The sequence below is a fragment of the Chanos chanos genome, chromosome 11 (genome assembly GCF_902362185.1).
Source record: "Chanos chanos chromosome 11, fChaCha1.1, whole genome shotgun sequence".
NCBI lineage: Eukaryota > Metazoa > Chordata > Actinopteri > Gonorynchiformes > Chanidae > Chanos > Chanos chanos.
Genome location: NC_044505.1, coordinates 1750594 through 1770000, shown reverse-complemented (window position 1 = coordinate 1770000; position 19407 = coordinate 1750594). Strand labels below are relative to the sequence as shown.

Here is a 19407-nt window from a genome sequence, read left to right as displayed (position 1 = left end):
AATCAGTGAATGGTGATTGTTGTGAGTTAGTGAATAGAGAATCAGTGAATGGTGATTATTGTGAGTTAGTGAACAGAGAATCAGTGAATGGTGATTATTGTGAGTTAATGAATAGAGAATCAGTGAGTGGTGATTATTGTGAGTTAGTGAATAGAGAAGCAGTGAATGGAGACGCTATGTTGTGCTGTCTTCGGTCTTTGTTTTAAATGGTGATAATGTGTTGAAGTTAGTGTTACTGCTTTTTATCCACCATATTGTTTGTTTGTTTGTTTGTTTGTGTGCTTTTGCTCTGCAGTATGGAGGAGTGTGAGGCTCTCTGCACACGTATGGCCATCATGGTCAACGGCCGATTCCGCTGCCTGGGCAGCGTTCAGCACTTAAAGAACAGGTATGAGGAAACCTGGAGAGAGGGAGTGTGTGTGTATGTGTGTGTGTGTTCTGAAATATTGCCTATGAGACAAAATGTCTAAATTCTATAGCGTTGCCTATAAACGTGTGCCTCTGTTTGTGTGTGTGTGTGTGTGTGCGTGCGCGCGTGTGTGTGTGTCCGTGTGTGTGTGTGTGTGTGTGTGTGTGTGTGTGTGTGCGTTCGTGTGCGTGCGTGTGTAGGTTCGGTGATGGATACACCATCATCCTGCGTGTGGGTGGCACAGAGCCACAGCTGGAGCCGGTGATGAAGTTCATCGAGAGGGAGCTGCCGGGCAGCACGCTGAAGGAGAGGCACCGAAACATGCTCCAGTACCAGCTCCCCTCCTCTCTCAGCTCCCTCGCTCGCATCTTCAGCATCCTGGCCAAGAACAAGGAGCAGCTCCACATCGAGGACTACTCCGTCTCACAGACCACGCTAGACCAAGTGAGAGCAAACACACGCGCTCTAATCCCACTCTACGTCTAAGCCCTGGTCTGGTTTCCAACGCGACAGCTCTATGCCCTAACGTTTTGTTTTTCTCTCCTCTAGGTATTTGTAAATTTTGCCAAGGACCAAAGTGACGAGGACCACATTAAGGACATTTCCATTCACAAAGGCGATGCAGTAGTGGACTTTTCTCAACTCAACGCCTTCCTTGAAGACGAAAAAGCCAAGGAGACCTGCGTGTGATCGGGCACCGTCACCACCGACGAAGGGGTGGATGCCTTTTGAATGACTGAATTGAGTTTTTTTTTGTACTTTTTTTTTAGTTCTTTTTAATATTTTCAGTTGCGTGCGTGTCCACAAGGGGGCACTAGAACTAAAGCACACTACTGAAACGAAACTCAATGCAAATCAATGCAAAAAAAATGAAAAAGAAAAAAAAATCCACTAAGGTGCCAGCGAACGTGAGCCTGGAGCCTCTTTGCTTGGCCGAAATGATAGCAAACGAAAAACTTGAAGCTACTTAGTGCCACTTGCAGTGCCGTTCATTCGTCACGGTGAATGCCAGATCATGGACAGCTCAGTGAAGTGTGTCTTCAATCAGATCACTGCCAACACCAAACAAGTCATTCAGGGGTTTCAACACATCTCTTTCTTCAAGTGCAAAATTCAAAATCACAATCATTCTCATGGAAAATCAGATCCTCAGAGAAGTCCTAGCGAACTTTTGGTTTTTAAATACACTTCGACAATACACACACAAAAGGATTATTTTTTTAACTTGCTACGTGAAATGAATGTGTCACTATTGTTGTCAAAGTTCGGTGCCTGGTTAACGGTTTTTAGTCAACACTCCAGTGACACAGAAATTGGATCAATATATAACCCTGGTCAAGACTGAAGAAGAGAGAGAACACTTTACGCTGACGAAATATCAAATGTCAGGGTTAAAGAACTGTGACAGTCTAGTATGTGCAGTGTAAATGTCTACTGTAATGGCAGATGGGGGGGGGGGATTGTGACTATTGTTCATAGCGGGTTTCTCTGGAGTATGTGGGGGGGGTTTTCTGCATGCTAATCATTAAAACCACATACTGGAACTGTATGTGCGCATTAGCATGGACTCTGTTCAGACAGAGCGCTCGTAGTTTTGACGGCATGGTGGTTTTCCAGGTTCTTTTGGAGTCCGTGACCACTCAGCCTTTGTATTTCTGTTACCATTAGTGACAAATCCTGTGGGACTTAATCAAGTGATTCTGAGTTTTCCGTGTTTTTTTTTTCTTTCTTTTCTTTTCTTTCCTAATACTAAAGTAAGACACAAGAAGGTGATGTAGATAAATGTCTGTGTGTGTTACTAGGTAACTAGGCGATGTCAGTGCCAAACTCCACTGGGTGGTAACGTGCGTGTGGATGTGCGTGTGGATGCACAGAAGGGAACACTAGCTGTCTTTCCGCCAGTTTGCGGTGAGCACTGGAAAGCAGGCTAGGCTAGGCTGGTGTAGGGTAGCTGACGGTATCAGTGTTATAAATCTGCTAACCCATCGCAGTAATTACGCTGACACACTAGCTCTATGTACAGTAGGAATATAACACCATTTTACCACGCCCACCACTGTATTTAAAGGTCAGCCTTCAGGGTCAGGGTCAGGGTTAGGGTTAGGGGGGAAAACTGAACTGAAAAACCATTAGCAACCCTTGAATTAGCGGATACAATTCACACATGCTCACACCGCTACCTGCTCCAGTCTCTGGGGGGCTAACCTGAGGGGGGATAGCTTGTCTTTCCCCGCGTATCCATAAATGATACTGGTGTCATGTCATGAGAAAGAAACAAACAAACAAAAAAAAAGTAACAGAAATTTGTCATGGTGTCTTGAGATCTACAGATCTACTCTTCATAACTCATGTTAATCCATTAACGACTCTGAAGAACTTTTTCTTGTCTTTTATTCATTTGTTTCGGCCAGCGTTCATCGCATCACTGCTGCTATCCAGAACCCCAAAGTGACCAAAAGCAGCAACGTTTCACCAAATGTTTTTTTTTTTTTTTTTTTTAATTTTATTTTAGTATTACTGACCTCCCACGGTGCTTTACAAAACAAAACTGCCCAAATATTTGGATAGAAAACTGCACACTTGGCAAAATGGGAGAGGTTTTTATTTTGTTGTTGGTCCAGCATTAAAGCACTTTATATCAGTCTGTGTTGAGCTAGTTCTATCCTGGAGTTTCATATTCTACATATTCATAACATACAGATTTTTTTTTTTTGTTTGTTTGTTTAACAAAATATTAAAAGAATGAATATAAAACGTCCCACTGTTGTCGTCATTTCCTGTATTTAAATATGTGTTTACATTTGAGTATTAAAAGGCTATTTGAGTCTGTTTTTTTGTCGTTTTCTGGACTTATTTACATTAAATAAAATGACTAAAGTTGATCCAAAGTTCGCTGTCTGTTCTCATTGCTGACTTCATACATAGGCCTAAAGGGTGGATTTCTGCCGCTAGCAGATGAACTGGAGAAGCAGGCTATTCTACGCTCTACAACATAAGCATCTACATTTGTTTGTTTGGCAGACGTTGTTTTAAAAAAACCCTGATTTTTCAAAGTGCATAGCAAATAGGCTTAATTTACAGGGTTTTTTTTTTTTTTTTTTTTTCACCAGTTGCTAACATCCTTTTGTCCAATCTGTTGTCACAATTTCAAAACTCAAAACACAATTAGCACAACATCCATCTGTTGTAAACCATACCTTGAACACAATTCATGTTGTTTTCACAGGATATGCAGTCAATTAACATGTTTCTAAAATGCTTACATTTTCTTTGCATACAAGCTCACTCCATACCAAAATTATTTATCTTTCTTGTCTTATTTTCAAATGCTTGCATACAGCATGCCAGTCATGAAAACCTAATGTTCAAAACCTTAAGTACAGTATAAAGCCTCTACTTCTGCAGCAGCAGCAGCTCAGAAGCTATAGTGAAACAGCTGATGAGCATTTCTGAACGAACAGATCATTGAAACATTGAGAAATAACTGATTTACTGTAAGTTGTGTGAAACAGACCAACCACAGCTGATTCCAATCTCAATCGGAGACACAGCCAGGTGCTGAAGTTCTTTCAATGACGTGTACATACACAGTAAAAAGGGGAGTTTTTGGATTGATTTTGTTCAGTGTGGATACAGAACAAAACAGAGGTCTGGACAAGGGAGAGGAGGAGGACCAGGGAGAGGAGTAGCTGTGGCTTTTTTTACTGTATTTGTGTATTTCATTTTTACACATTTGGAACCAAAGGTCATGTATGTTGGATATTTGGTTGATCACTGGCAGTAACTCCATGTTGGTAATAAAGCTTTTACTGCAGCAATTCTGTCACTTACTGTTTTTGTCTACTGTACATTCTATAAAGTAAAGATGACTCATTCACTTTTAGATAGTACGCTGCCAAAAATGCAAGTTTGACATTCAGCCGAAAAATGTAGTGAACATAAAAAATGGATTTGTCTGTTGTATGAAGGTACGTGTAGAACTGAAACATGAGACGTAATGCTGTTTTTGTAATCTTACAATGTACAGTAATCTTTCAATGCCCTGAACCTCACGCCTCCATGCACTGGAAATATTTATCTTAAGAAAAAAGACCACCCCATTCACGTGCAACGAATGCACATATTGTGTTCATAAATGCTGGTTTTTGCTAACTTAACAGAATTATAACATGTCCTGCCTTATTGATGTACGGTGGAGGTTAACTGTATTTTGGTCATTAAGAGTCACAGTGTGCCATTACGCGCCAAGCACGGGCGCTCCACGTACCCTTGTTGACTAAACGGCGGTTTTAGTTATGCGACTTGAAGGGGGAGCTTCAATTACCGACACCTGTCCTTTCCTGAAATTTACGTTAGTTCAAACAGAAACAGCGCTCCACGCTTCGATGAGCCACGCTGGTAGAGTCTGTGTCTTGGTATTTAGTGAAACAACTCACGTTGAACTCTGAAGATGAGCAGTCGCCGCAGAAGGTTCAAACGGCAGTTAATCAAGTTCGCGCGACACGCCTATAAATTTATCTCTGGGACGCTCAGCGCAGGTAAAATACGATATTTGTTATATTTTTCCGGAAATTTGCTTTCTGTTCGCCAGTTCGGTTTTGGATGGAGTCTAATTAAAGTGCAATAGCAAGTATTTCTCTTTACAGAGTACTGTGTTTGCTGTTTTCATTTTATTCTACTGAAAAACAAGACTCTGTCCCCAGACTAGAGTCGACTCAGTAATATTATAGTCTCTGTGGACGCAGCTGTCCTGTAAATAATAATAATAATTGCTTAAATAATTAATAATAATTACTCATTTTGTAGTAATAAATCCTCAGAGTGTCGAAAGACAGTGATGTAACAGTACATTCAGTCTCCTTGCATGTTTGTTTGTTTTGTTTGTTTGTTTGGGCATCTGTAAGTCATGATTCATAACTCATGATTCAAACACAGGAGGGACTGGAAGGAAGATTCGGTTTACTGGGCACACAAAAACCACACTTAGCCAAAAAGACAAAAAGTTCACTCTCCATTAGTTGTCCTTTGTTTTCTTACAGAATCAAAAGAGCGTCGAAAAGCATTTTGAGGCTTTGTAAGCGGCGGAGGGCCAACAGCCCGGGCGGTGCCTTGTTGTGGCATGTTCTGGTGTCTTGTTTAATGTGGTTGTAGTGAATCTGATTGATCTGTCTCCAGGGGTCCACCAGGAGTGCACCTGCTTTGTTCCAGAGATGTCACAGGCTAAGAATAGTGGACAGACTAACTCTTTTGTCCCAAGGCTTTTGTCAGGAGCCCTGATGCAATGCTCCTGCTCAGCCGACTGACTGCAGAGGCACGGAGAATGTTTAGGAACCCAGCTGTGGATGAATGTAAAATATGACATCAGCACGTTTACATGAATGCAAAATATGACGTCAGCACGTTTACATGAATGTAAAATATGACATCAGCACGTTTACATGAATGTAAAATATGACATCAACATGTTTACATGAATGTAAAATATGACACCAACAGGTTAACATCAGTGCCTGAATCTGGAGTGGCTTTGGATGAGTGGTACTTTGTGTGTGTGAGTGTATGTGTACCTGTGAGTGAGTGTGTGTGTATGAGTGAGTGAGTGAGTCTGTGTATTTGTGTGTGTGTGTGACTGTGTGTACGTATGTGTGTTTATATGTGTGTGTCTGTGTGTGTGTGACTGAGTGTGTGTATGTATGTGTGTTTACATGTGTGTGTGCACTGTGAATGGTTAAACACTGAGCTCCCTCTTTGAGTCTAGTGTGACCAGAGGCTGAGAGGCCTGCAACCAGATCCCATTAGTTCTGTTCCAGAAACTTCCTTTTGTTGCATGTTAACCTCACATTAGATGGGTCAGCGACACAGAGGGCAAGGTAACCAGGCCTGAGCCACACTGCACATACACAGCCACTGAGCATGTGCAGGAAACTCCCACCGAACACTCCACACACACACACACACACACACACACACACACACACTTACTTACAGTGTGCATGTGGAATCATCATTATTTGGACAGAAACTGAGAATTCTCATCAGTCTCATTCATTTAACAGACTTATAACACAGTCATACTGAATGAGCTTCTCATCACTGGCCAACGTCATGTCTGTGTCATTGAAACCATTATAAGTAGAATTACGCTCCTCGAATTCTGTATGAAACATTACGTGGTATAGATTTTCACCGTTCTGCGACTTTCTAAAAACTGAGATGATAAGTTATCCATCCCTCATCTTGGTAACGACAGTACATTTTATCAATGAAAATGCACTTTATTAATGACAATATATCCGTTCAGATTCTGTTTCATACGGCAACTTACATGAGATTTATAATATTGTCCTGAAGATGCCTCCGGATGGTTTTCTGTCGTTTCATCCTAATTAAAAGACTGAGGATTCTAGTGGAACGGGATTCTTATAACCCGGTAACCGTGGGTTACCCTGGCCGGCCCAGTGTTCCCAGAACGCACAATAGTTCCCCCAGTTCAGACTGGAGTCCTGCCACGGTGGATCCCGTGGACATCGCAGCTGACCCTTGTGACCTTTCACGTGAGTGGAACGGTGGCCGACTGTGGTTGTGTGTTACTGGAGATGCTGGGAAAACTGAGGCAGGAACATTACCTATACTGGAAAGACCACCAGCCAAGCGACCTGTGTTCTGTTACCTGGAACCGAGACAGGAAGTGCCCTGAATATTTCATTAGTGCGTTCACACTGAGGAGGACACCCACCCACCCCCTCTTGGCTTCTCACCGTCTCGGCGCTGAAACACAGCTCTCAACGCAACTCTGACGCAAGGGATTTTTTTTTTCGTTTTGTTTCTTTAAATCATGATTGGCTGATTTGGCACTGTGCTTCACACCGCGTGTCTTGCCAAGACGCAATCAGATCTGTTTTCCTGCCCTCCAGTGTTTGCTGAGTCTCAGGTGCATTGCTAATTTCTCTCCAGATGGTGGTTCCTCTGTTAGCTTCATTGTTGGCGGAGACGGAATTTGTTGTGACAGTGCAGTATCAGAAGGTCGTGGGTTTGAGTCCTGAGCACGACAGTTCTGACAGGCGCTGCGACATTGCTCGAAGCACTTCACTCCGAAGATGCTCCACATGCTCATGGCTTCATAAGTGTGTCGATTACCTCAAACCTCAAACCTAAAACGCACCTGAGATTACTGTCTCTAGGCCGTAGAGTTGTCTGTCACCTGTCCCAGTTCTCAGACGCTTTGGTGACTACACATCATTTTACACCTGCACTGTGGTTATAACAACATTTAGCCAGAGATACCACTGTCTGCACCTGTCAGGAAGGAGCAGGTATACCAGGGGACCGTACTCAGGAGTTTGAGTGATCGCCATGGAGCCGTAGACCATCTCATCTCTGATGCAGATATTTTACTAATCTATCTGACGTGTATCTATGTAACTATGTTACGGCTAAATACTGAACATGTGAACCAGGCGGTGTACGTGTCCTCGCTCTTAACAAGATTACACTTACAAAACGTGACCTCTCCACACTGACCTGGACTGAGCACTGGCTACTAATTAAGCTTTTTCATTATTCATTCAAGAGGTCAGCATGGATGTCTTGTGTGTGTGTGTGTGTGTGTGTGTGTGTCTGGTTGTGGAGGTGTATTTCTGTGTGTGTATGTGTGTGAGACATCTGACCTGCCAGTGTGACTGTTACATGCTCTTGCAGGTTTTATGTTGCGGTGTGTAGGTTCTGTTTTTGTTTCTCTGTGGTATGTCTGTGTGTGTGTGTGTGTGTGTGTGTGTGTGTGTGTGTGTGTGTGTGTGTGTGTTAATCTTACAGGTGGCATCACTGGAGGTTTTTCCATCTTAACGGGGAAATTTAATGGGAGGAATCAGGGATGTATATACGGACTTGTCCCATTCCGACGCGTTCTCTCTCTCTCTCTCTCTCTCTCTCTCTCTCTCTCACACCCCACATGCGGTCACCGTGGAGGACACAAACTGCTCTTTTGTGATGTTTTGTTGCTGTTGCTTTGATTTACTGTTGGTGTGCGTATTGTTGTCCTCGCTGATTCATTTTCCGTTGTGACCAAGGGCAGGAAGTGTTTTCTTTTCATTTTACGAGCTCGTTTTAAATTAGACCTAGATCAGCAGCCTCCCGGAATACTCACCTTATCTTTTTTTATAGGAAGAAAGGTAAGATGTATTCTCGAAGATAAGGTGTAGGTTAGGGACCTGCTGGCCAGTGAGCGGAGTGTCTGCTGGATTGTTACTGGGAGAAAGGACACTGGTGTACTGGTCTACCAGAGGATACTTTTTCGTTTCTCCATAATGTGGCCGAGTCTGTGCAGAGCTGTAAAGACTTCAGTTTCAATTCTGTGTGTGTGTGTCTGTGTGTGTGTGTGTGTGTGTGTGTGTGTTTGTTTGTGTCTATGTGTGCGTCTCTGTGTGTGTGTGTGTGTGTGTGTGTGTCTGTGTGTGTGTGTGTGTGTCTATGTGTGTGTGTGTCTGTGTCTGTGTCTGTGGGTGTGTTTGTGTGTGTGTGTGTCTCTGTGGGTGTGTCTCTGTGTGTGTGTGTGTGTGTGTGTGTGTGTCTCTGTGGGTGTGTCTCTGTGTGTGTGTGTGTGTGTCTCTGTGGGTGTGTCTGTGTGTGTGTGTGTGTGTGTGTGTGTGTGTGTGTCTGTGTGTGTGTCTCTGTGTGTGTGTGTGTGTGTGTGTGTGTGTCTATGTGTGTGTGTGTGTGTGTGTGTGTCTATGTGTGTGTGTGTGTGTCTGTGTGTGTGTGTGTGTGTGTGTGTGTGTGTCTGTCTATGTGTGTGTGTGTGTGTGTGTGTGTGTGTCTATGTGTGTGTGTGTGTCTGTGTCTGTGTGTGTGTGTGTGTGTGTGTGTCTGTGTGTGTGTCTATGTGTGTGTGTGTGTCTGTGTGTGTGTGTCTATGTGTGTGTGTGTGTGTGTGTGTGTGTGTGTGTGTGTGTGTGTATGTGTGTGTGTGTGTTGTAGACAGAGAGGATGATGAACAGGAACAGTGGATTGTGTCTCATCGCCCTGAGACTCTGGAGTGTCTACAGGCTCGATCTCGCTTTGACAGGACAGAGCTTCAGATTCTGTACCGAGGGTTTAAAACTGTGAGAACAAACACACACACACACACACACACAGGCATACTACACACACACATACACACACACACACACACACACACAGGCACACTACACACACACACACACACACACACACACACACACACACATAGGCTTACTACACACACCATACACAATACACACATACACATTAAGAAAACATTTTTTTCGTAACCATGGTGAAATTGCTTCTCCTGGAGGATATTGCTGTACACTGTGTGCATGGTGCTAGTGAGAATAAACCCTGTGTGTTTTGCTCTGTCCAACAGGAATGTCCTAACGGCCATCTGAACGAGGAAACGTTTAAAAATGTCTTCTCCCTGTTCTTCCCTCAGGGCGGTAGGTTGTCTTCAACAGAGCTCGAGTTCTTACGTTACACAAAAGACTGGAATTCATGGTTTGATTACAGACCAGCTATTTGAATATTTTAGTACTGGAAAAGTTTGTAACAAAAGCTGTATTTAGGTATGGATGACAGAGAAAGTGTGATAATTTAGTTAGATGTGAACAGCGCAGATGCTGCAGATCTGACTAAAACCTTCAGGTCGAGACTCACAGTCCTCAGTCATCTCGACTGAAATCTTGTTTTTGTTTTTGTTTTTGTTTCCTCTCATTATTCTTTTTATGTAATATCTGCTACAGATGCAACAAGATACGCTCATTTCCTCTTCAGTGCGTTTGACACGAACCAGAGTGGTTCAGTCACTTTTGAGGTACCCCTTCTTCTCTCTTCTGTACTGACAGTTACAGATTTCACAGTTAAAAGTATGTTTAATTGCACGTGTGATCTTATGTGTGTTTGTGGTGTTTTTCTTTTGCTTTTCTTTTCTTTTTTTTTAATGGTGAAAAAGCAAGTGGTGTTTCGATTCATATTGCACTGCTGCCCTCTAGTGGTGTGTTTTAGAACAACACAAGGCAGTCATGTAGTGAGGTCACAGACTGCTTTTTATTCATTCTCTGGATATGCAGTAGACAAGGGGTCGGTTTCCACACAGCTCTGTGAATTCTGCAGGACCTTGTGGTGATCATTTCTTTCTTTCTTTCTTTCTTTCTTTCTTTCTTTCTTTTTTGTCCGTCACTGGTGTTTGTGTCAGGATTTTGTGATGGGCCTTTCTGTGGTTCTGAGGGGTTCAGTGGAGGAGAAGTTGAACTGGACTTTTAAACTGTACGACATCAATAAGGACGGGCTCATAACTAAAGAGGTTTGGAATTCTGCTGTGTATTTTATCCATTACCTTCTCCACGCTAACATTCGCGGACACTCTTAGTTGTTGTTTTCCTCTGTGTCTCAGTGGAAACACAGCTCTGACTGGGAGGCTGTGACTGGAATGGCTGTACCACTGGCCAGTGAGATACTGGGCGGTACTGCTTTCCCATTTTCATATATCTAAACGTCAGAGTGAAATTAGCAGCATAAACACTACAGCCACTGTTGAGGTTTTAAGCCTAAGGACAGACCTGACCTGAAATCATGCAGATGTGTTGTCAGGTGTGATATTCATACTGTTGTTATGTTACGATTATTATATACGGGAATGACAAGAAAGTCCTTTTTCTTAAAACATATTTCATTGTTTATTTGTTGTTTTTAAAACAGGAAATGTTAGATATGATGAAAGCCATTTATGACTTGATGGGGAGCTGTACAAACCCTCGGCTTAAAGAGGACACACCCAGACAACATGTGGAGCTTTTCTTTCAGGTGACACCGTGAGAGAGAGCGAGAGAGAGCGAGAGAGAGAGAGAGAGAGAGAGAGAGAGAGCGAGAGAGAGAGAGAGTGAGGAGTTGTTGTATGCTGAGTTATTTAAGGTGGTGGTACCTTGTGTATATGGTGATGTAAATGTAAATATAATATTTAAATATGCAGTTTAATGAAAAAAACCCTTCATAGTGTCACTTCTATCAAGATTGCAACATTGCTCTTGCTCTAAATTATTTGTGTACTCATACAACAAACCCTTTTTTCTCTTTCTTCTTGTCTGTGTCAGAAAATGGACAGAAACCAGGACGGTGTGGTGACTCTCGATGAATTCATTGACTGCTGCCGAAAAGTAAAGACGTCCTTTCCTCTGTCTGCAGTTTGTGCTCGCCATTCTGTCTTCAAACGTGTGTGTGTGTGTGTGTGTGTGTGTGTATGTGTGTGTGTTTCTGTGTATGTGTGTGCGTGTGTGTGTGTATGTGAATGTGTGTGTGTATGTGTGTGTGTGTGTGTGTGCGTGTGTGTGTGCGCGTGTGTGTGTGTCTGTGTGTGTGTGTGTGTGTGTGTGTGTGAGTGTGTGTGTATGTTTGTGTTTTTAAGTTATTAATCCAGCCCTAATTGATCTTGTCCTTACAGGATGAGAACATCATGAAATCGCTGAATATTTTTGAGAATGCTGTCTAACTGAAGAATGCTGTCTAACTGAAGGAGGGTATCAGGACAGGGCAGTTGGCTCGTCCGTCAGGATGCTGTGATTGGGCGTCTGCTTTACCGCGCTTCTCCCCTGGACTGTATTCTCAGGACACCTCTGATCGTCTTCACGATGACCTGTGCAGTAAACAGGAAGTGATGTCATTTAGCTGCTTAGCTGTAAATGTGTAACTTTCTCAAATTCACTCCGGTGGTGTCCAGCCCAACTATAAGGACTCTCACATTCAGTTTAACAGTATTCACACCACCACATAGCCCTTCAGAGAATGTGTGTGCAAAACCAAAACTTTTACACCACAAATTTTTCCACTTTACATAACATTATATCACATTTAGATTTACATTTACATTTACATTACAATCGCCATGCAACAAACCTTCCCTCACAAGCTTTTTACAACAGACTAACATTTTACAACGAAACATTTACATAACAAACTTTACACCACTGGCTTTACACCACAGACCTCACACTGCAGACGGTAAACAGATTATTCATCTCCCAATCAACACTCTCTCTGATAGCGTGTCTTACAGGACAAAACTGTGTAAATAGTGTTATAGAAGTTGTAACCAATGGTGTTATTTGCCAGTATAATTTGTTTTTATGAAGCATGTAACACTCGTTGACATTCAGGTACCTCCTCTACATATCATTAAGTAACGAATCCATTCATTAGTTATCCTTGTTCTGTTTGGATGGAAGAGACACTGTCTTACGGGTCTACTGTCAGACTGTTCTGTGACCGGATTCCTGTTTGTACTCACTGCAGACAGCGTCATGCAACCTCTTCATTAAAAACAGACTGACTAAAGGGTTTGTTAGATAAAGCCTTGCTGAGACTCTGTGTTTAATGAATAGGAAACCATCCTTTTACATCTTTTCATGGTAAAGATCCCAGTATCGTAGGCTGTCTGTTAGGGCAGTGTGTTTTTCCATCGAGGTGAAGGCGCTATGAGGTGGTGATACAGTGTGTGGTGTTGGTAAACAGGAAACTGCTGGTTTGGCTGTGTGTTATACACACTTTTCAGTTCACGAGGAGAGATGTCAGGCATTGTTTCTGCTCTTCAGTATGGCACAGAGAAGCCGGGGAGTGTTGCTCCTGTTTTCATATAAAACATCAACCCAAATAAGACAGAGTGGAAGGTTCCCATCTCTCCGCTCATCTAAAACATCAACCCAAATAAGACAGAGTGGAAGGTTCCCATCTCTCCTCTCCATATACGGGCATAACTGTCACATATTAATGCTGAATCATGACCCCAGAAGGTCACGCGAGCTAAAAAAAGCCTTCCCATTGAGATGGGGAGGGGATGTATCCTACAGACCTGGAGAAGGCTCTCCATCTGCTTTTTGGGAAGGTGGTTTTGGGGATAAGATCAGTGGGATGAACACTGGGTCACTGCACTGCAGATGGTTCCACTGTTTACTGTGGAGTCAGTGACTTTAATGACACTGGGAAGCAGTAACCAGAGGGTTGTGGGTTCGATTCTGGAATTTGAGAATCCTCTGTCGACACGCCCTTGAGTAAGACCCGCAACCAGTTGCTGTGGATTAGAGTTTATATTTATTTAACTATTTATGATTTATGCTATAGTAAGAAAAGTGTCCCTACACATACTCCCTTAGATCATCTGTTGTGCTGTATAAATGAATGAAGCATTGCTGTTCTGTTCCTGTATGTTGACAGTAAAGGGAGTCTATCACACTGATGTCTTCTAGCAGTGGTTAGTATAGAGATTACTGATTGGATTTGATCAGTGCTGAGCGCCGGGTTGGAGTGGAGGTCACTCCACCATCATCAAACGCATGGATGATGTCTCTGATAACCATAACAAAAAAATAGATTAAAGCATTTTACTTCAGAAGAGAAACAAACTTTCAGCTCACTGAAAAAAAAGAGGTATTTAAAGACGGACATGTGTCTGTACCAATAAAAGTGGAGTCAGGCCTTTAGGGCCACACCCCCCCATGCGTCGTTTGTAATAGAGACAGTGAGTGATCATTCTCTTTAACCATAGCTTCAGCTCACAGGACCACTGACTGCCTCTGGACTAACATGTGTATTCATCTGTTTATTTCATTATTTTTGTTCTATTTTGCTGAGGATTTGTAGAATGAGGGGTCTAGAGCAGAGGTCACTGAGAAAAAGAAGCTAAAGTTTTCAGGGAAGAAACAGCTCTGCTGGTTGCCAAGGTGAGAGAGATTCCCACGGAAACCAACAGCACACAGCATCACCCACTGCTTTAAATAGAGCAGTGCAGAATAATTACATTAATGTAAATGAGATTGTGCCTGGGACTTTGACATTTAAATGCTTTATGTGTTTGGAATGTTTAACTAAAAAAAAACAACAACAACAAAAAAAACATGTTTGTGTCAGTAAGTTCAGACGTCAGAATGCACTTCATGAAAGATGGATTATGAAAAGATGATTTATGAATCCGTTCTTTATTGGTTGTCTTGGTTTAAAACCTATAATATGACGCACACTAAAAGATCTGCCTGTGTAAACATGTGGTAAATGACCACAAAGGTGGTTCTTACATTTACCGGGATGTCACTCAGTGTGTGAATGTGATGTATTTGTCCTCTCGGGCGCGGTCACGTGACGCGCAAGGTACAGAGTCATAGCAGATTTAGCGATATTCTATATTTAGAGCCATTGTTTTGACAAAGAGAGTCGAACCGTGTTCAAACGGTGGTATTATAGTGGTTATAACGCCCATTACTCTCGAAGCAAAGCGGTAAGCCGTGCTGTTGCTGTCCTGCAGCTGTTTCTGTGGACAGTTTAAGTCTGTGTCAACACAGTTTAAATCTGTGCCAACAGAGTTAAAGTTTGTGCGGACACAGTTTATAAGCCGATTACTGATTCTACTATTTGTTCCATAAGAACAAACAATCCCGCAAGGCGATTTTCTAAACCGGCGACAAAGCTGCCCGTTCTTGTTATTTTCTCGGAAAGTCTTGGGCAACCGCGTAATCAGACAATATGGAAAATTCTAATCCTCTACATGAGTCGTCATGGGTCAGATACTGGGATAAGGGGTCACACACTGGTCACGGTGGTTAAAGGCGCTTTGGACAGTGGGAAACGGGAGCGCGCGACATTGCCTTACTAGGAATCAAATTAAAGACGGCTCATCAATTCATTAATTCTTTAATGCTGGAATGCCCTGTTTAAGTCAGTTTTAAAATAGCGTAACAGGAACCAAATACGCCATAGGGTTCACAGGATTAGAGATTAAACACTCCTACGAATTTAACAAATCAGTAAATAAAACATACATGTTCAGTGACAAACGTTTACTCAAAACAAACAACTCAACAAAAACGCCTAACTACCAACCAACAAAGGAAACAGAGAGAATTTGCTTTGATTTGTGTTCGTGGTTATCACCGTAGTGTGAACTGCCGCGATCATGCAGTGCACTCAAACGCATTTTATTTTGCGGCTGTAAATCTGACCGCTAGAGGGCGCCAATTTACAAAACATAATTTTCTCACAACGAGACTCAATCCTCGTCTCAAGGAATCTGGAAACCTTGGGTGCGTTCCAATTGTGTGTGCTTGCGTTCTGACTAGGATGGAAAACCAGTTAGGATCATCGTAGCTGTCACTGTGAGGGTGTAAAACGCAATTCACTAAAACGCAAATTCACTAAATGAAGTCTGAGTCCAAAGGCGCTCACTGTGAGGTGCATTTGGAGGATAAGAAACTTGGTGGGTTGGCATGTGTTCTAAAATTCCCTCATCAGTGGTTTATGAACTGAAGGGAAAAACTGTCTGCTAGTAAGAGCTACAGAGATGAAATCTACTCTTTGTGTCCAATGAGGAACACTTGTTTACCAAGTAATCGTATATTGAAGTTAAAAAAAAAAAAAAGATGTGTTGTGTTGTGCGATGGTTCTCAGTCCTGCTCCTGGGGGACCCCTGCTCTGCATCTTTCCCTGTTCTACCAACCTGACTGAACTCATCAGTGGCACTTTTGATTGGCTGAGACCACACCTGATTTAATCAAGAGCATGTTAATCACACTAATCAGGTGTGTTTGGAGCAAGGGTAGATAGAAGACATGCAGAGCGGGGGTCCCCCAGGAGCAGGACTGAGAACCACTGGTGTAGTGAATATATTTAGTAAGAAAAATGATTCGCTGTTGTCTGTATACAGGAGTGGTTTTTGACTTGTGCGAAGGCAGTTTCATATTTTAAAGTGTAAGTGAAGGATTCAGCCTGTGTGGGGTGTGGCTGTGTTCCAGGCCCTTGGCCTGTGGGTCTGTCAGTCGTGTGTGTGGTTACCTCATCCATACAGCCATGTAGCTTTGGTATGTAGAATGTCCTAATCCGCACAGTGCTGAGGATGTGGTCTTTGGTACGCTGAGTCGCAGACGCCTAAAAACAGACACCCGCAGGTGGAGGGACTGATGTAAGACAGTGAACTGCCAATCAAACGTAAACACCATACTCCTGTGCATATTCCACATGCTTTACAGATACACACATATGGGAGGAGGAGGGGGTTGGCGGTTGGCTCCACAGTCTTATATGAAGAAACACTGAGATAGTATGTTCAGTCTGGGGTTTTTTTGTTGTTGTTGTTGTTTTTGTTCGGCGCAGTTTACTGGTCAATAGCTTTGTTTGTTTAGGGTTGTGAGGCAGTGGGGAAAAATGTGGTTAATACCATAAATGAATTGTGACCCCCAGGACTTTTGAAAATACTGAATTTTCAGTGGTTTTGCTGTGCAACGTCCTGGAAGTATCAGGTCTGTTCTCTTGCTGTTCTGATAAGTGTGAGTGTACTCTCGATGGCTTTGGCCTGCGTTTTAAGGCTTAGTCTCAGTGCTGAACAGACCAGGCCTCAGTGCAACAGGGCCCGGAAACTTTAACAGCACAGCTTAGAAACTCTATGGGTGGTACTGAAGCACAGCAAATGCCACTTTTAACAAACTTATGCATGTTAAAGTATTTTCTCTTTATATCTAAGAACACGCTGGTCAACTCTTAGTCGTCTTATATATCAGACACGACTCAGTCCTGATGAATTAGTGATGGATTATATTTCAGGGAATGTATTTGTGCCACACACTGCATGTGTGAAACTGTCTTCCAGCGGTTGCATTTTGTAGAGAACAATTAAGCACTTTCAAAAACCTCTGACCGTGTAATTGTGTTCAAATAAACATGTCATTAACCTATTTAGCATATTAAATGTGCTAATTTGTTTAATTACTCAGCCTATAATCAGTTTAGATTAGACCCCATAAACCTAATCCAAACCCCATTCTGTTCACAAGGTTTCTCACCTGCTCTGGAACAGCATGCCTGATTAAGTAAGTCAACCAATCAGACAACTCCAGCCATCAGTCTCTTTAAACGACTCAGACAAGCAGGTCTGATATAGAGATAAAAGAGATGACATGTGTGAGAGGGTCTGGAACCCTCTGAGCTGAAGTATCAGATAAAAAAACCAGATGGGAAATCAGGCCTTGACACTGATGTTTTCATGTTTATCGTGGCTCTCACAAACACCTACAACAAATTCTTCAGCAAATCTAAAGTTGACCAGCCAAAGCTGCTTAGCCTCATTAACCGTACCGAAAGAGTGTGTGTGAGTGAGTGAGGATGTCTGCATATGTGCATGTGTGGTGCATGCATGTGTGTCTGGGTATGAGTCGATATGTGTGTGTGTGTGTGTGTTAGAGAAAGAGAGAGAGAGAAAGAGAGGGAGAAAGTGTGTGTGCATGTGTGTGTGTGCATGCATGCCTGAGTGTGTGTGTATATGTGTGTGTGTGTATGCATGCCTGAGTGTGTGTGTGTGTTAGAGAGAGAAAGAGAGAGAGAGAGAGTGTGCATGTGTGCATGTGTGTATGCATGCCTGAGTGTGTGTGTGTGTGTGTGTGTGTGTGTGTGTGTGTTAGAGAGAGAAAGAGAGAGAGAGAGAGTGTGTGTGCATGTATGCATGTGTGTGTATGCATGCCTGAGTGTGTGTGTGTGTGTGTTAGAGAGAGAAAGAGAGAGAGAGAGAGAGTGTGTGTGCATGTGTGTGTAAGCATGCCTGAGTGTGTGTGTGTGTGTGTGTGTGTGTGTGTGTTTCTTGGGAGTACAGATGTGTACTATTGATCATATGACCTGTCGGGCACTCGCTCAGCTTGTGATGACGTCATGGAAACACCAATGACTGATGTAGCTGAACGTGGACGTGGGTATGTGTGTGTGTGTGTGTGTGTGTGTGTGCGTGTGTGTGGGGGGTCTTAAATATCAAAGACATTTTGTTGAGCCCAGATATCTGCTGTGAGGGTGGAGGCCATGTCATGTTAAGGTCAGAGGTCGGCTTATTAAAGTAATGCAAAGACAGCAGGGAAACGGTGAGCAGTTTACTGTCAAACATTCAGGTTTCAAATGCACGGCTGCAGTCAGCCTCCAGACTCCAACAGATTTAACAGGTCTCAGAACAGTGTGACGAAAGTGACAAACACACAAACACACACAAACACACTGTGCATGAGAACCTAAATTATGGATGCTATTGAATGCTATGCTGTTGTGAGTTCTGAGGAAGATAAACTGTAGATGTATGGAAGTTTCCGGAAGGAACAGCTGCTCTGTTATCCTTGCTGTCTTTATTTGAAGAAACAGTTTCTTGTCTTCCATTTCTGCTCTCTCTCTCTCTCTCTCTCTGTCCTTGTGCTGCCCTGTGCAGGGGGGACTTAAATGGAAATGCTACCAGACTGGACTCCTCAGCAGAGGGGAAAAAAAAACCCATGTCGTGGAAAACAGCTTCTTTGTGTTATTGTGTTTGGCTTTCCGCAAAGCAGAGCTAGTTTAGCATCCAAACCCAAACACCGAATACCATTCCATCTAGAGGGAGAGAGAGAGAGAGAGGGAGAGGGGGAGAGAGAGGGAGAGAGAGAGAGAAAGGGGGAGAGAGAGAGAGCGAAGGAAAGCTGTGTTCGCCCTATTGGGGAAAAAGAATGGGTCGAGCCAGATTGCTCAAACAATGCTCCCACATAGCATTTACTAACTTTAAGCATTTGTTTGTTTCAGTCTGTGTGTGTGTGTGTGTGTGTGTGTGTGTGAGTGTGTGTGTATGAGTGCATGTGTGTGTAGGCCTATATATTTTTACGCATGCCGGCGTGTGTGTGTGTGTGTACATGTGTGCAAGTGTGCGTGGGTGTTAGTATGTGCAAGTGCATGCGTGTCCTAGTGCGTGTGTGTGTGTGTGTGCGTGTGTGTATACGGGCGGGTGTGTGTACATGCAAGTGTGTGCCTGTGCGTGTGTGTGTGTGTGTGTGTGCCTGTGTGTGTGTGTGCGTGTGTGTGTGTGTGTGCCTGTGCGTGCCTGTGTGTGTGTGTGTGTGTGTGTGTGCCTGTGCGTGTGTGTGTGTGTGTGTGTGCCTGTGCATGTGTGTGTGTGTGCACGTGTGTGTGTGTGTGTGTGTGCCTGTGCGTGTGTGTGTGTGTGTGTGTGCCTGTGT

The 19407-nt window shown here is 43.1% G+C and overlaps 2 protein-coding genes across 2 annotated transcripts in view; both read left to right on the top strand.

Annotated features, from left to right (window-relative positions):
• Window positions 1–3238, top strand: part of LOC115823644 (phospholipid-transporting ATPase ABCA1) — a 35996-nt gene extending 32758 nt beyond the window's left edge. The window contains exons 47-49 of the mRNA XM_030787676.1: window positions 296–388; window positions 610–853; window positions 959–3238. Of these exons, the coding sequence (XP_030643536.1) occupies window positions 296–388; window positions 610–853; window positions 959–1099 (478 nt within the window). The 3' untranslated portion in view covers window positions 1100–3238. The remainder of the gene's footprint in view (window positions 1–295; window positions 389–609; window positions 854–958) is intronic.
• A 1621-nt stretch (window positions 3239–4859) lies between these two features.
• Window positions 4860–11906, top strand: kcnip4b (potassium voltage-gated channel interacting protein 4b). Its single transcript, XM_030788035.1, has 8 exons — window positions 4860–4947; window positions 9383–9507; window positions 9792–9861; window positions 10165–10235; window positions 10617–10724; window positions 11120–11224; window positions 11512–11574; window positions 11859–11906. Exons 1-8 carry the CDS (start codon window positions 4860–4862, stop codon window positions 11904–11906), a joined length of 678 nt encoding a protein of 225 aa, XP_030643895.1.
• The last annotated feature ends 7501 nt before the right edge of the window (window positions 11907–19407 follow it).

Excerpts from the sequence above, each read along its gene's own strand:
- kcnip4b (XM_030788035.1), top strand. The coding sequence starts at position 4,860 with ATGAGCAGTCGCCGCAGAAGGTTCAAACGGCAGTTAATCAAGTTCGCG. Across the intron at positions 11,225-11,511 it reads ATGTGGAGCTTTTCTTTCAG|AAAATGGACAGAAACCAGGA; the intron begins GTGACACCGTGA and ends TGTCTGTGTCAG. Across the intron at positions 11,575-11,858 it reads TCATTGACTGCTGCCGAAAA|GATGAGAACATCATGAAATC; the intron begins GTAAAGACGTCC and ends TTGTCCTTACAG.